At 53.2% G+C, this 15,694-nt stretch overlaps 2 protein-coding genes and 1 pseudogene across 2 annotated transcripts; 1 reads left to right on the top strand and 2 right to left on the bottom strand.

Annotated features, from left to right (window-relative positions):
• Positions 1 to 3,916: 3,916 nt before the first annotated feature.
• LOC129407123 (protein Red-like) lies at positions 3,917 to 5,570 on the bottom strand. The gene is given in 2 exon segments (XM_055147426.1): positions 3,917 to 4,448; positions 4,450 to 5,570. Coding segments are annotated over 2 exon segments (1,653 nt in total).
• Positions 5,571 to 6,275: 705 nt separating this feature from the next.
• Positions 6,276 to 8,315, bottom strand: LOC101556544 (transcription initiation factor TFIID subunit 6). The gene is made up of 2 exons (XM_004611201.2): positions 6,729 to 8,315; positions 6,276 to 6,587 (listed from the first exon to the last, which is right to left on the bottom strand). Exons 1-2 carry the CDS (start codon positions 8,313 to 8,315, stop codon positions 6,276 to 6,278), a joined length of 1,899 nt encoding a protein of 632 aa, XP_004611258.2.
• A 1,210-nt stretch (positions 8,316 to 9,525) lies between these two features.
• LOC101556269 (DNA/RNA-binding protein KIN17-like) lies at positions 9,526 to 10,958 on the top strand (annotated as a pseudogene).
• The last annotated feature ends 4,736 nt before the right edge of the window (positions 10,959 to 15,694 follow it).

Below are 15,694 nucleotides of genomic sequence, written 5' to 3'. Positions count from 1 at the left end.
GCCGGAAGTTATCTCCGCTGAACCCCCACCTCAGGGGCAGCAGTTGCCTCCGGAAAACAGGCCTCAGAGCTCCCCGGAGGGCTGACGCCCGTGTCTGACCCGGGTGTTTCTTAGTGGTGTGTCTGGTTTCAGGGCCCCTGTGCTGTTTCGGGAAGGTTCCTAGGCTTTGAGGCCCGCAGGCAGTGCCAGAGTCCTGTTTCTTTCTGATGTGGGCAGGCGGGCAGATAGGAAAGCTCCCCCCACCTCCCCCTGCAAGGCAGCAGCATAGGACTTTCTGGGAACTGCCACTATCCCTGAAGTTACACAAGCCAACTTTGCAGAACACAGGAACTAAGGCCAGGTGAGACTTTCATCTGGTCAGCAACAGGCCCAGAGAAGGCTGGACATCATGTCCCCCAAAGCTGCAGCAGGAACAGAAGGTCAGGAAAGGAATTTCAAAGACCACTCCCAACTCGACCCTCCTTGGCATTCTCGCTAGGTAGAAGCCCCATGCGGGGTTGGATTGGAGAAACCCTCTGAAAGCCGCCTTGAACATGGGAGGGTGCATGTGCTGCCAGGCCCATGTGCTGCTTGTGCCCATGTGGTCAAGCACATGTGGTGCCCGCATCTCCCCTCTTGAGGTATGGACTTCCCTGTCGAATGCTGGGGTCTGTGTAGGGGCTCTCTCCGCCCTTGGAGAAATTCATGCTCTCCCTTGAGTGCGTTACTCACTCTCTGCCTCCTTTCCCTTCCGAAAAACCTCCAAATAAAATCTGTGTACCTCACTGCTCGTCTACTCCTGAAATTCTTTTCTGTGAAGCAAGACAAGAACCTGGTAAATGGCAGAGGCAGATCGGGAGAAAGTGACCCTCTCTCTCTTCCCCACCTCACCTGAGCCACCTGTGGGGGCCACCAGCTTCGTTCCCACACATCCTCTGGGCGGTCCCTGTGTCTGACTTTTCTCCACTCCCCACAATCCCCAGGCCCGTCCATTGGATTGTGGTATTGGGGTGCGTTCACCGTTGAGGGGCCCTAGGGGTACAGGAACACGCATCCTGCTTTCTCTCCTGAGTGCCACTATCTGAAAGAGGACTAATAAGAGGCCTCAGGTCTCTGCCCAGGAGGCTGGCCTTGGGTCTCCCACGACCACCCCCTCCCCACCCTCTACCCGCTACGACCTGCCTGGTTTTGTACAAGCTTGTTATGTGTTCTGAGATGTAATAAAGTTTTTTGGAGGAAAAAAAAAGTATGGAGACACTTAAACTTGTCTGAATGTTAAAAGAATTAAAAAAAAAATTTTGGCCACCTCCAACAGTGCTCAGGGGTGTCACTCCTGGCAGGCTTGGGGCACCATATGGGATGTTCACGGTACAGGAATTGAACCTGGGTCGGCCACACGCAAGGCAAGCGCCCTACCCACTGTACTATCTCTCTGGCCCCTAAACTTGCCCGATTTTGAGCACTGAAATCCTACAGCTTTGAAAAATGAGAAAAGTGGTTTTAAGTGGCTCCAGCCTCCTGTTTGGGCACCGTGTTACGCTAAGTCATCTTAAGGCTCTATCTCCTCCACTGGGACAGTTTCAAGTTTTGTGTTTTGTTCTTTCGGGAAGTTCCTGTCAGTTCCTTCGAGCAGTCTGAGCTCAATGTCCAGGTGTGTGGGGTGGGGGTAGGGGACCCCCAACAGAATTGATGCAGGGCCCATCTCTACAGGTAGGGGGCGCTGCTGCCAGGGGCTTCTTCCTGACTTCCCACTGTAAATTCCCCTTGGGACCAGACCTGAATACCGGGGTGCTGTGGGAACCGTCCCATTCTGCTTCCCCTTTTGCCCCTTTTGCTGGGCTCAGCTCTGGAGCATAGGATGACCCCGAAGGTCACACGGGAGAAGGTGTTCAGGGTTCAGCTCCGTCAAGCACCCTACCTCCAGACTTCAGGTGGGGCCTGTGTTCTCCTGGGGAACAAGCCAGCACAGCTGAAAGAAAAAAAACAACAAAACCATTTGCTGCCTCCCGGAGACCATGCAGCTTAACACTACACATTTACAAGCTCAAAGTGTTGTGCCCAGGTTTTGGGTGTCAGCGTAAATATAGTCAGACAGGAATGCAAGTGCAAAGGAGTTTTATTCCCGTTAACTGGGGTCAACTATCTCGCCCACAAAATGGTCTCTTTTTTTTTTTTTTTGCTTTTTGGGTCACACCCAGCGATGCTCAGGGGTTACTCCTGGCTCTGCACTCAGAAATTACTCCTGGTGGTGCTTGGGGGACCATATGGGATGCCGGGGATCGAACCTGGGTCGGCCGAATGCAAGGCAAACGCCCTACCCGCTGTGCTATCGCTCCGGCCCCCAAAATGGTCTCTTGATAGCGACCCCGACCTCCAAGTGCAAGCAGTTTATATAGGTTCCAAGGTTGAGCAAGCACCGTGGTAGCAGTGATCAAGCCACAGTCGTCAGCAGCTATTAGTCAACATTTGATAACAGTCAGTTTCTGGTTGTTCCAAAAAATGGACGTAGTGATCCCTCATGACCATCAGATCTGGCAGTTCTTTACCAGAAATGACAAGTTCAGTTTCTGGGAAACAGAAACTTAGGCCTAGTCCAAACAGTGTTAGCTGTTGCCTGTCTCGGCTGCCGTCTGGCTCTAGGTCTGGCTTTTGGGTACCTAACAAACGGAAATTTAAAAAAAAAATAACGCCGGTTCCTGCTCGCGCCAGGCCAAGTCTGAACAACTGTTCTGTGAGCGAGACTAGTTGGTCACTCCCGACGCGGCTGATGTGCCATTTGCGGGTGCGGTGGTGATGAGAAGCAAGTTCCTGAGTGGTGGCAGAGGGGACACTGTCCTCAGAGGATTCATTTATTCTCTGGGCGGAAATTGGTTCAGCCAGAGCAGGTGTGTCGACCTGCCTTATCAGTCGTTCGGGGAGCCAGTGGGCTACACCATCAAAGCATCAAATATGCAGGCTGACCCTCGGCCCCATAGAAGGACTGGATCAGGGCCCTTCCATAGACCACTCAGAGTCTTTCTACCTTACTTTTGCATAAGTGGGGCTGGTGGAAGTATGCCAAAAACGGTCCGCCGTTTTCTGGTTCCACTGGCTGGGAAGGCACTGAATCACGGAAGAAGCCAGAGGACAAGCAGCTTGGAGATTTCTTTGGGATGTCCAACAGTTATGCTGAGTGCTTCTGTTATTCAACCCTATAATAAGGAACAAAGTGTCTGCGAGAGAAACGCCTTCCTTCAATAATTAAGGATGCCACTAAGAAATAGTAGGGTACAAGAACATTCTTTGTGGCAGGAAGGTGAATCCAAGAAACAGGGTTTTCCTGCCAAATTAAGCCCGTGGGGGAATGAGAAGTAGCAAAGATAAGGAGGTGAAAAGGGCGCTGATAATCTAGAGAGCAAACAAAGTGACCTTCAATCGCCTTTTCTATGAGAACTAGGGATTCTCGGGCCGATGGTGCCAGACTCCGAGGGGAAGAAGGGTCAGCATCACCGCGCAAAAGGTCATAAAGGGGCATAAGGTCTCCTTTGGAAAGTTTCAGATAGGGACTGAGCCATGTAATATGCCGGAGCAGTTGTTGAAAATCATGTGTCTTTAACGAAGTAAGATTCAGCTGTGTTTTTTCTTTTCTTTTAGGTTTAATTATCATTTATTTATAGTGAGGGCTACTTCTGGAGGTGTTCAGAGTTCATTAGGGCAACAACCAATATTGCTGGGGGAAAGACAGGCGATGTGAAGCCAGGGACTGACCCCTGTGCCCCATGCAGGCACACCGTGTGCCCTGCCACTTGGGCCCCAGGATAACCAATTTCAATGGAGCCAAATGATTACACAGTAAAAGTTTGTAAACATTCACATACAAAAAATCTTGCGACTTTTCTGGGAACTGAAGCAATGGGACACACATCCTTGAGAGAATCTTTCTATACATCAATGGAGATCAGTATTTTGGTCTCTTGACCTCAACCCCATCAGCTTCCATCTTCTTCCTCTTAATGATTACACTAATCTTCCACTGGCGATCAAGTTCTGCCTTGTCTTTGGTTTCCTTAAAACGCCTGGTTTTCTGCCCTTCAGACATCTTGATGCCATAGTGGAATGTGGCTTTGGGCAAAGCCTCTTTGTTGTTCATATATTGACTGTATTCCTGTTGGGTATCAAAGTCCCAGCGGCCTAAGGGGCCCTTCTTGTTACCCTGGTCCATTTTGCTGTAATCCACCTCCTCATCACTGTCCACAGCCATATCATCCATCGTGGCTGGGTAGCACTCGGCATAACTGTTGGACATCCCAAAGAAATCTCCAAGCTGCCTCTTGGCCTCTGGCTTCTTCCGTGATTCAGTGCCTTCCCAGCCAGTGGAACCAGAAAATGTTTCATTGATGGATTTGATCAAATCCTTGGCAGATGCAGGTCCTTTGTCAACATCAATGGGCTTGTCATCCACTTTTGGCTTCTCGAAGTAGCTGTGTCTTTCTCCTCCTCTCTCTCTCTCGGTCCCGCTCCCGTTCTCGCTCCCGTTCCCTGTCCCGCTCTCTGTCCCTTTCACGATCACGCACCCATTCTCCGTATCTTTCCCGCTCCTTGTCCCGTGGTGTCTTGGTTGTAGAAGGTACATAATCCCCAATGTCTTCAAATATATTCATGTCGGCCTCAGGAGGCGGCTTCTCTTCCAGCTTCCCTTTATCTTTCTTCTTGAGCTTCTTGGTATGGGTTCCCTGCCTCAAGTAGGAAAGAATCTGTGTGAGCTTGCTGATGACAATGTCACTTGTTGTCAGTGTGGTCTGGGCCTCCATGGTGGGACAATCAGCCTTGCTTCGGATAAGAGTGGTGGGGATGTCCGTGTCCGCATACCCATCGTCCAGGTCCACCACATAGGCCATGCAGCCCGGCAGGAACAGCTCATTCCGTTCGTACGATTTGCTCTTGAAGAGCATACGGTAAACATTGCGGCCTAAACGTGTTTTAAATTCAATCTTGTTTTCAGGGTCCTCGTCTTTCTTGGTTTCCTTCTGGGGCTTTTCCATCAGTTCTTCCTCCTCTTTCTCCTTGCTGGCAATCTCAGTTCGAATCTTCTGAAGCAGAGCAAAATCCAAGCCTTTCACCAAATGGGTATGTTCCATGTCTCCACCCAAGAACTTGGACTCCTGGATCAACTGTCTTCTTTTCTCTGCAGCTGATTTGTCTGATTTGTCTGCCTCAGCAGTGGGGCCCACGGCCCTGTAGTTTGCCGTGGTGCTGATCAGCTCAGTTTCCTCATAATCTTTGTTCACACCATCTCTTCGTTCCTTGGCCCGGTCCCGGTATTTCTCTGCTAGCTCTCGCTCTCTCTCAATTTCTTGTTGGCGAAGTTTTTCATAATTTTTCTTTCTTCTCCTCCACGCAGCTGGATCCTCCTTCTCATTATACTCCCTTGGCATCTCATGGTGATGTGATTTAGAGGGTGGTGCAGAGGTAGGCGCAGCCCTTGGGGTCATGAGAAGTTTTCTGAAATCCTCATTGGTGCGCTTAGATTGGTGGGAGGAGTGAGGATCGTCCACATCGTAGCCATCTGGGGCCAACGGATTGGAAAACGGCTCTCTGTCTCGCTCAGGCATTTTGTCCGCGTCCTTCTATCACCAGCAGGAATTCAGGAACCAACAACACGGCCTCAGCTGCGTTTTTTGCAAAAGTACACGAGACCCCTGAAGACAAAATCCAAGAAAGATAAGGGTCAGCGATCTGAATTTTTTTCGGGGGCAATTTGAAAGCCAGACTGAGTAAATGCACGGATCACCTGATTGCAAGAGAGCACAGTGGCCTGTGGGTCAGATCCAGAAAGCAGTATATCATCCATATGATGGACCATATAGATGTCGGGCCATTGTGCCCTAATGGGAGCAAGAATTTGAGCCACAAATTTTTGACACATGGTGGGGCTATTTGCCATTCCCTGGGGTAGAACTTTCCATTGAAAATGTTGCATGGGCTCTTTATAATAGCTGGCAAACTAAAGGCAAAATGGGGGCGATCATTGGGATGCAAGGGAATTGAGAAAACAGTCTTTTAAAGTCAAGTACTCTTATACATTTCTGAAGGAATGGCTGCTGGGAACGGCAGTCCAGGTTGAAGCACCCTGAAAATGACCATGGTTTTATTTACTGCTCGTAGATCCTGTAGCAGTCGCCAACTGCCGTTTTTTAATTATTTTATTTTATTTTATTTATTTTTACAAATGGAACTTATTACGCGGAATTGGCTGTAAAGTGTCTAAAAAGTAACGTGGGGAAGCAGCGGCACCTTCGCTCCCACGCAGCCCGGGGTCAAGGTGCGGGCGGGTGGGGGGAGCCATTGGCCTTTGGAGTCCCGGGTGCTGTCGGGGGGCTCTCTCCTGCCTCCTGCTTACCCCCACAGAGGGTGCTGCCCCCCAGTGGGGATAGGGCCGAGACCGGGGCGGGGGACGGGTGCGAGACGGGCCCTTTGCCCTCGCCAGTGGTGGGCAGCGAGACCACGATGTACTTCTGGACGCTGGGGGGCGCCGAGGGGGCGGTGGAGACCAGTTTCACGATGGGCTGCACACTGGGGATGTGGTGGTGGAGCCAGAGCCGGGGGTCCGAGGTGCTGAGGGACAGGACCTGGGGGCAGGCCAGGCTGAGCCAACTGCATGGCCCTCCAGCACCCATCCGTGAGGAACGTGGGGGGCTGCCTGCTCACTGCCCCCCTGCCCTGCTCTGAGCTAACAGGGCCCCCCGGCTTCGAGCCGGGGCCTCACAGACCTGCTGGGTGGACGAGGCACTGGAGGACGAGGACGTGACGATGAACTTGGTGGGAGGCGGGGGTGGCTGCGGCGGGGCGGCAGCTCGTGCCGGCACCAGCGTCTGCAGGGGCAGCGCCATGGAGCCGGGGACCTTGAGCAAACCGGGGGTGCGAGGGCCAGTCTGGGGGGCCTGAGAGAGGGTGAGCATGGGCCGTGGCTGTGTGATGGTCAGTGTGGTCCTGTTGACCGGCAGCGCCGCCTGGGCCCGGGCCTTGACCACGTGTGAGCAGAGGAGGGGCCCGAGGGACCCGAATTCGGCGCGGTAGGCGTCCTGATTGTCGGGCGGGGGCCGCAGCGTTGCCAAGACCGGGGCACAGTGCTTCAGGAGGAGGCTCTGCACGTGGTTGGCGCCGATGCGGTCGATGTTGCTGAGCACCGGGCCGTCGAGCACCGCACGGATCCGCTCCCCCTCCTGCTGCAGCCGCGGCAGGATGAGGGTCTTGATTACGTCATGTCCCAGCTCGGCCAGGCCTGCGATAGAGCCGTAACGCGTGGTCCACGGGGTCTTCTCGTCCACCCAGCTCTTGGTGAAGGTCTTGGTGATGCGCGACTGGATGTTGGTGGTGGTGGTGCCGAAGTGCTTGCAGATCTGGGCCACCAGGCGGGCGGCAAAGTCGCGCAGCGCCCAGTGGTTGTCCACATCGGGCCGCGGGCACAGCTGCCTGCTCACGACGCACGTCATCACGGCCGGGATGAGCTCGTGCACGTAGTTTTCCAGGTGCAGAGTGGGGTTGTCCATCAGTGCCTTGACCATGCGCATCAGGTAGATCAGCAGCGCCAGGTCGCTCTGTACCACGTTCACGCGGACCCCCTCGGAGATGAAGGTGCTGAACCGCGGGAGCATCTGGTCGAGCCCAGGGTCGGTGGCGATGCTCTGTAGAGCTTCCGCTCGCTTGGCCTCACACGACCCCACACAGGCCTCGGTGATCTCCTTGTAGTACAGCTGCTGCTCCGCGGACAGCTCGTGGATGCTGCGGGGCTTGAGGCACAGAGGGGCGCCCCCCGGGCCTTTGCCTTTCAGGGGCCCGTCTTCCTCCTGGCCCGGCTTGGCTGACTTCAGGGGTCCTGTGGCCTCAGCCTCCTGCTGCTCCTTGGGAGCTGGAGGTGGGTTCTCGGGGATGGCAGGCTGGCAGCCTTCGATGCTCAGCCAGTGAGCTTTGAGACAGACGTCCAGGGGCAGCCGGGGGAGAGGCGTGTGGATGATGTCGCTCAGATCCACTTCGTTCTCCTCGTAGAAGTAGAGTTCCCGTCCCCCGCCAGAGGCGAAGCGGAAGGGAATGAACTCCGGGGCGTGGAAGCCGTACAGCGGCTCGACATTCTTCAGCTTTAAGGCATAGTCGATGTCGCTGGTGCTCAGCTTCCGCCGCTTCCCCATGTGCATGAACTTCAAGGCGTCCTGGGCAATCTCCTTGATGCGGTAGCTGACCTCGTCCGTCAGCAGCTGGCACGTGTCCTCCTGGATCTGGGCAATGCCCATGGACTCAGCCACCACCTTCATCGACTCGGACGGCAGCACCGTGTGGCTGAGTTTCAGCTTCTCGGCCATCCTGCAGCTGCTCCTGCCCTCTCTGCAGGGTGCTGTGGGGAGGGTGAGCAGATGGAGAGCTGCCGCCAAAGCGCCATGTTGGCCCCGCCCCCCCGTTTTTCTTTTTTCTAACAAAAATGGGTGTGTTCCAGGGGGAGGAGGTGGGTTCTATGTGTCCCGCCGAGAATTGTTCCTGCACTAACAACTTGGCGGCCTGTACTTTTTCAGTGGGAAGGGGACACTGGTCCACCCATACAGGCTCATTGGACTTCCACATGATCCCCTATCTGAGCCCTCCCGCGTGGAGGCACCTCCAAGACTTTATCCTGTGACTTCTGATATCCCCGATCCCTCTTCCCCCGGAACCTAAATCCTTGCCCCCGGAGGACGGGGCTACCCAGGTAGATGAGGAGGTGAGGTGTCAGCCCTCAGCTCCTCAGCCTCCGTCGAGAAAACAGCCACCCCCTTATCTGTGCCTCCACGCAGGAGGGCTCAGATAGGGGAGCAGGATGGTCAGTCTATAGTAGAATTTGAGGAGTCAGTCCCCTGCATGGGGGGGGCTCATCCCCAGAGACTGAGGGAGGCTTGGAACTCTTTTTCCTCGGTCTTTTTTGCGCCTTAAGAATCTCACTTAAGATCCAAATAGAAAAAAGCAGAATTATCGAGAATAAGGATGTAAATAACGGGGGATTCCCAGGAGTAGACAGAGGTGGAGGAATCAGGGTAATCAGGCCATTCCCGTACCAGGGTGTGTGCCAAGAGAGGCGACCCTCAGAAATACTCACTTTTTCCTTGAATTCGTCGGCCGACGTGAACCAGACCGGGGGTTCAGTGGTCCCTTGTTGCCCCACGTTGAGCACCAGATGTGGGGGTCGATGTGGAGGTCTCGTCCTGTTCAGCAGGGAGAACCCTTCTTGGGGCTGAGAAGGGGACGCAGCTGAATGAACAGATGCAGAGCCCGGAGGAGAGAGAAAAGGCGTTTATTCTAGGGCAGTTACAGTATTTATACCTCCCTGCTGGGAGGAGGTGGTATAGTATGCATGCCGGGGACCCCCACTAGAAATGCAGGGTGTGGCATGGGCGTTACTAGTGATAAACAAATGGTGATAGGATAAGATCAGTAAGGTAAAATGGCTGCCTACAGATTACAGAATTTTTGCAGTTAATCTCTTCAATATTCAAATCAGTACAGCTGGGCCCAATGAGCTTACATGGGTGGTGGTTTGGGATCATGGGTGTGGCTGTCTGAGCTCCCCACCCTCCACTCCCCAAACATCCTGAGCTCTCACCAGAAACCCCTGTGTAACCTGAAACTTGTGGGTGGGCTTCCAGGGCTTTGCCAGGGACACCCTTTCACTCAAAGCACCCTGGAGGTGCTAAGTCTTTAACTGAAGATAAATCATCATTACAAAGCAAATAAATGTAAGGAGGACAAAGTCACGCATTTTGGCATCTTGATACTGACATAATTAGATATCTAAGCTTAGCTAAAACAACTGTTGGCTCTGACCGAAACAAATCCATTTTATACAGAAAATACCCGAAAAACACCCTAAAACAGTCTCAACTTTTCAGTGAACAATTGGATGCTTCGGGATTTTAATGCACTAACAAAGGTTCAAACTTAGGCAAGCTTAGAAATGTCTTCATACTGAATTCCATCAGCTGTCCACTGAAAGGGCCACTTTCAATGACCACGGGACGTGCGGGACTCAGTGCGCAGGCGCAGAAGCATGCCTGGCCCGGTTCCTCCCACAGTCTCGTCCGGGCCGCACAGGGAAGTCTCCAGAGCCCTGGGGGATTGGTGGGGGGCGGGGGGGGGGTCGTGCAGCCTCTCGACTCCGCCCCTTCCGGCTTGCAGCTGATATAAGCCGCAGCCGACTTCACCAAGGGGCTGGGCAGGGAGGGGCTGTGCCAAGTGGAGGAGACCCCCAAAGGCTGGCTTATTCGGTATATAGACAGGGACCCCAGAGCCATCCTCTGGCAGCCGCAACTGGAGAAAAAGCAGCATCTTGATGAGGAGAGAACAGCCAGATACATGGAAGAACAAGTGAGAAGAGTTCTGGCGGGAAAGGAGCAGGGGGTCCCCGCTTTTACCTAAGCAGAGAAAAGGAAGAATCACCTTTGATCTGGATCAGGGAGCGGGCAGCTCGGCGGGGACCACCTCCAAATCCAGCCCTTTGGGACCAGGTGCCCTGGGGCCCGTGGCATCGGCCAAGCAGAAACGATCTTCGCAGAGCTCAGCTGTGCCCAAGAAGAAAAAGTCTGCCCTGCAAGAAATCATGGAGACTGAAATAAAGAACAATTCCCAGACAGGTGACAGGCTGCAGCCGGAAATCATTGTGAACATCATCACCAAAAAGCTGGGCGATACATATTACAAGCAGAAGGGTGTTGTGACAGAAGTGATTGACGGGCCCACAGCTGTGGTGAAGATGATCCACTGTGGGGATAAGCTGAAGCTGGACCAGACTCACTTGGAAACCGTCATTCCCGCGCCAGGAAAGAGAATCCTAATTTTAAATGGAGGCTACAGGGGAAATGAAGGTACCCTGGAATCCATTGATGAGAAGGCATTTTCAGCTGCTGTGGTCATTGAAACTGGCCCTTTCAAAGGACAGAGTTGAAGGACTTCAATATGAAAACATATCTAAGCTTGCCTAAATGTGAACCTTTTGTTAGTCCATTAAGATCCCGAAGCATCCCAATGAAAAGTTGAGACTGTTTCAGGGGGTGTTTCGGGTGTTTTCTGTATAAAACAAATGGATTTATTTCAGTTTTAGCTAAGCTTAGACCTAATTATGTCAGATTTTTTTTAAAAAGCCCTGGGAGCCACACCCACAAGTTTCAGGTTACACAGGTGTTTCTGGTGAGAGCTCAGGGTGTTTTGGGATTGGAGGGTGGGGAGCCCAGACAGCCACACCCATGATCCCAAACCAACACCATGTAAGCTCATGAATGGGCCAAGCTGCACCCACAAGGCCCCTGTCACATTCTTTTTTTTTTTTTTTTTTTTTTTGCTTTTTGGGTCACACCTGGCGATGCACAGTGGTTACTCCTGGCTCTGCACTCAGGAATTACCCCTGGCCGTGCCCAGGGGACCATATGGGATGCTGGGATTTGAACCCGGGTCGGCCGCGTGCAAGGCAAACGCCCCACCTGTCACATTCTTTCAGCTGGTGCTTCGGGTCTTGTGGATGTTACCGGCAGATGGCAGGGGTCCCACTTTTATTTTTTTTTTCTTTTTGGGTCACACCCAGCAATGCACAGGGGTTACTCCTGGCTCATGCACTTGGGAATTACTCCTGGCGGTGTTCAGGGGACCATATGGGATGCTGGGAATCAAACCCAGGTTGGCCGCATGCAAGACAAATGACCTACCCACTGTGCTATCGCTCCATCCCGCCCCCCCCCCCCGCTTTCTGTGACTTACAATTCTGTTGCGTGGCTCATCATCCCAACAGCACCCCCATCGTGTCCCACTATTCTAGGAGGTGAAGCATGGTGCTTGCTTGTGGTCCTCCTCAGCCAGAGTTGGCTCTGGGGCCACGTAGCTCAAGCTGGTTGTGGGGATAGGCCGGGTTCTCGCAGGCGAGGCTTTGATAGAACTCTTTCTAGGTTGTTGCCTAGGGAACGTTTCCCGTGTCCAGGGACCTGGTCAGCACCATGCCTGTCCGTCTGCCAACTGGGTAAATCAGGATCTCTGGGTGGACGGGCCACCTTCCCGTGCCCTCCATACAGGCTCTGCCTGATCTCAGAGCTGACTTTCTCCAAAGCGAGTCCCCCAGGGCGGGCTGCATCTGCTGCACCCTTGGGTTCCTTCCCCGCCAGCTTGCTGCACCCCAGGGCTCCCCTCCCTGCATCCCTGTCCTGGAAGCAGCGCAGGCTTTGAGGGCCATGAAATAATGCTCCCTGGATAGACTTAGGTTCTGTTCTGAAAGCAAAGCGTTTCCCCCCCACCTCCCTCCCCCAACAGCAGCCCGGGGTCGGGGCACGATGACCAACTCAAAACAGGCAGCAGCTTGGCGCCAACGGGAATGTTCCTGGGGCTCGGGGCCCACTGACTGTTGGATTTGCTGCCCTGAGGTTCTGACTGAAGAGCACTTTGTGGAGCTTTGCTTGGCCTTAGCCTTTCTTGGGAGCAACATTGGGGACCTTTGGGGTCATGGAGAGAGGGAAGATAGTCCCACGACCCTGGTCTAACTCCTGTAGCTGCTGCCCTGCCCCTCCTCGGAGGCTTCGTTACCCTCCATCCCCACCCCCCAGTTACCGGCATTGCACACAGACAATTCTTAGAGCGGTCCCATTCGGAATCGGGTTGGTGACAGTGGAGGCCAACTTGCCTTCCCATTTCCCCAGGCCTTGGCTGACTGAGTGTCCCTTCGTGACTGAAGCCATGGCCAGGCAAAGCCCAAGCGGCCAACCAGTCCTCCTGCAGGCCGGAACGGGCCACCCAGGCGGGTCGGTGGCGTCAGGATGAGGGGAAGGGGAGGGACAGAAGCAGCCAAGATGGCTGAGGGAGCGCTCTTGATGGTGGCACAAGCCAGGAGACCTGTGCATCTGAAGTGGACGGTGGCTGGGAGAGAGCCGTGGCGAGACTAGAGAAACAGGTGGTGGCGGTGGACGCCCACAGTGGTCAAGTCTGGCCCATGGGGTTCTCAGACGGACAGCACCAACAGGAAAGCCCCGTGCCTGAGGAAACCCGAGGGATGGCCCCCAGGTCTCACTACAGTCTGTCTTTGGCTGGTCCATGGCTGGGACTGACCTTGACCGTGACTATGCACCCCAGATGGGAACATGTTTTTTGACCTCCCCTTAGGGGCAGCCGGGCTAGGGTTTGAGCCCTAGCACAGAAGAAAGTCAGGATAGGCCGTGACTGGATTATTTTGAAGCCTCCCCTGCCCGCAAACTGCCCCAGGATCCAGTGGAAACCTCCACATTCTCCATGCTCTTTCCTGAGACACTTGAGCAGTGGGGATGACATTTGTCTCTGCAGAGATTTTTTTTTTTCTCTGCAGGCTTTCATATCTGCATCTGACCTCTTCCAGCTTTTGTTCTCTGCTTAATGTCTCCTGGGTAAAACCAGCTTCTCCCAACGTGGTTTCCTGGTGGGAGGTTGCTGAGACACGTCCAAGGGTCTGTGAGTCTCGTTGCTGGCTCAGACTGGGCTTTACTTGAACTTTTTCACTGCCTCTGAGACTCACAACCGCCTTCAGCTGGGGTGGGGTGTGCGCTATGGCGTTAATGAGAACTGCTCAGACACTCAGGCCAGAATCTCCTAGGACGGGATTGCATCTGCTCTCCCGGAATTTCTGGTTGGATTTCTCTTTTTTTTTATCGAATGCCCCCCTGACTTAGCTTGCTGATAGTAGTTCTGGATGGGCTGAATTTTTCTAGCAGCCAAAAGTTTATCAAACTCTGCCTGCTGAGAACTGGTAGCTACCAAAAGTTCTATCAAACCTTTTGCCTGCCGAGAACTAAGTTCAGCGGTCCATCCCACGTCAAGTGCTGAATGCAGCATCTGGGAGACCCTTGAAAGCAGTGAGAGACGCCTTCAGCTTGATGGCACTGATCAAGCCTGCAAGAGTTTGGGGGGGACAATGGCAGAACCCCCACTTAACTCCAGGCCTACTGAATTCCAACTTCATCTTCTTAGTGCTGTCTTCTCTGCTAGGTTCTGTGATTATTCTCCCCCCCCCCCACCCCTCGCCCCTTGATAAAAGTCTAGACCAAGAAATTCTGGAAAGAATTTTCTCCTGGGAATGGAAAACAGTATTTCTGATCCAGAGTGAGGAAATGGCGACAATCCAAAACTTGGCGAGAACGGATGGACCTTGTCACTCCATTTAGTCCTTGAGTTTCTAAGAACGTCTTTAATCACAAGGCAGAATCTAAGGTCAAAAGCCCATGTTGCGCTAAGGTTTGGTTAAGGAGGTCTGAGGCACTGAGAGATGCATGTGAAAGAAATAAAATGATTTACCGAGGGTCACAAACTCTCAGTATTGTGACCCAGAGCAGCCTGTTCAGCCTCCCTTTATTAGCTAGCTTATCACAAAGCACACGGATCACCACATCCCATTAATCATTGATTACTTGAGCGGGCTCAGTAACGTCTCCATTCATCCTCTCCCCGAGATCTTAGAAGTCTCTCTCGACTCGGCCCTCCCAATGATGTCGCACTGGAGGCTCTTTCAGGGTCAGGGAAATGGGATCCAGCTTGTTACTGGATTTAGCCTATGAATACATCATGGGAAGCTTGCAAGGCTGTCCCATGTGGGCAGGAAACTCTCAGAAGCTTGCCAGTTTCTCCCAGAGGGAGAAGTAGGCTACAAGATATCTGGGATGTCACTCCTGGATATGAAACTATTTGCCAAGGCCGAGTTTTCAGCCCAAATGACCTTCCCTCACAGATGGCCTGGGGGGAGAAGCTGGGTTTTAAGAAAAACAGGTTTAAGTAAAACAAAACATGAAGCAGGAGTCAGGCATGATGGCGTTGCTCCTGCCCCGCTCCGGGTCCAACACTCTGAAGTTGTGTCTTTGGTAGTTTAGGAAGTGCTGACCCCAGTGGGGATTGCCTAGTCTGTTCCCTTCTGTTGGTGCAAATGAACTCCTTTGACTCCTGGTTCCAGGTGCTTCGTGGGGAGCTAAATTCTAACTGGTCTGAGTCCCAATATGGTATTCCCATTTATATCTGGCTGATGTCTCTGAGTCAGATTTACTGATTTCTGGCCACCAGGGAGGTAAAGATTTCTCAAGTGCTTCCAAGATGGACTGGAGCGTGGCTCTGGGTTATGTCTGGATGACTGTAGGGGATCGAGGCACTCACTTCTCTAACTATTGGAGCGCTGAGGTCTGCCTGTTGGTGGCATTGAACCCTGATGGTTCATCAGCTGCCCAGCTTGAGACTTAGGATTATATGCTCCCACTGACCGCCATTTGGCCAAACTGACCTGTGGCCACTTGGGGGGGGACTTCTTCTGCATTTGCCACTTTTTAAGAGTGGCTGCTCCAAACCACGGTGCGCACTGTTTGACAATGATGAGATCTCAACTCTGATCCCAGCAGCAAGGAGCAGAGAGACGCTCCCTTGGCAAAGGCTGCACGGAGCTGGCACTGCTGAGGCCCACAGAACTGCACAAAACTCATGCCTAGGCTTCTAGCCCCAGCCCCTGGTACTGCAGGGCAAGACATAGGGAACCTGTATGAGTGAGCCCTGGGCTTCCTCCTTCTGAGCCTGTCACCTCCTCTGGGGTGTCGGGAGCCTGTGCTAGTTTAATATTTAGGAAGGGGGCCAGTAATGACTCCATTTGTCCCTGTCGCATGCTAGTGTAGCCCAATGATATCTGCTCGCTCCAGGAACAGGAAGAGCCTCAAACCATTCATTCAGGGTTTTGACGAAG

Source organism: Sorex araneus, chromosome 9, assembly GCF_027595985.1.
Source record: "Sorex araneus isolate mSorAra2 chromosome 9, mSorAra2.pri, whole genome shotgun sequence".
NCBI lineage: Eukaryota > Metazoa > Chordata > Mammalia > Eulipotyphla > Soricidae > Sorex > Sorex araneus.
Note: the sequence above shows the minus strand (reverse complement) of the source record. Positions and strands in the feature narration are given on the sequence as shown.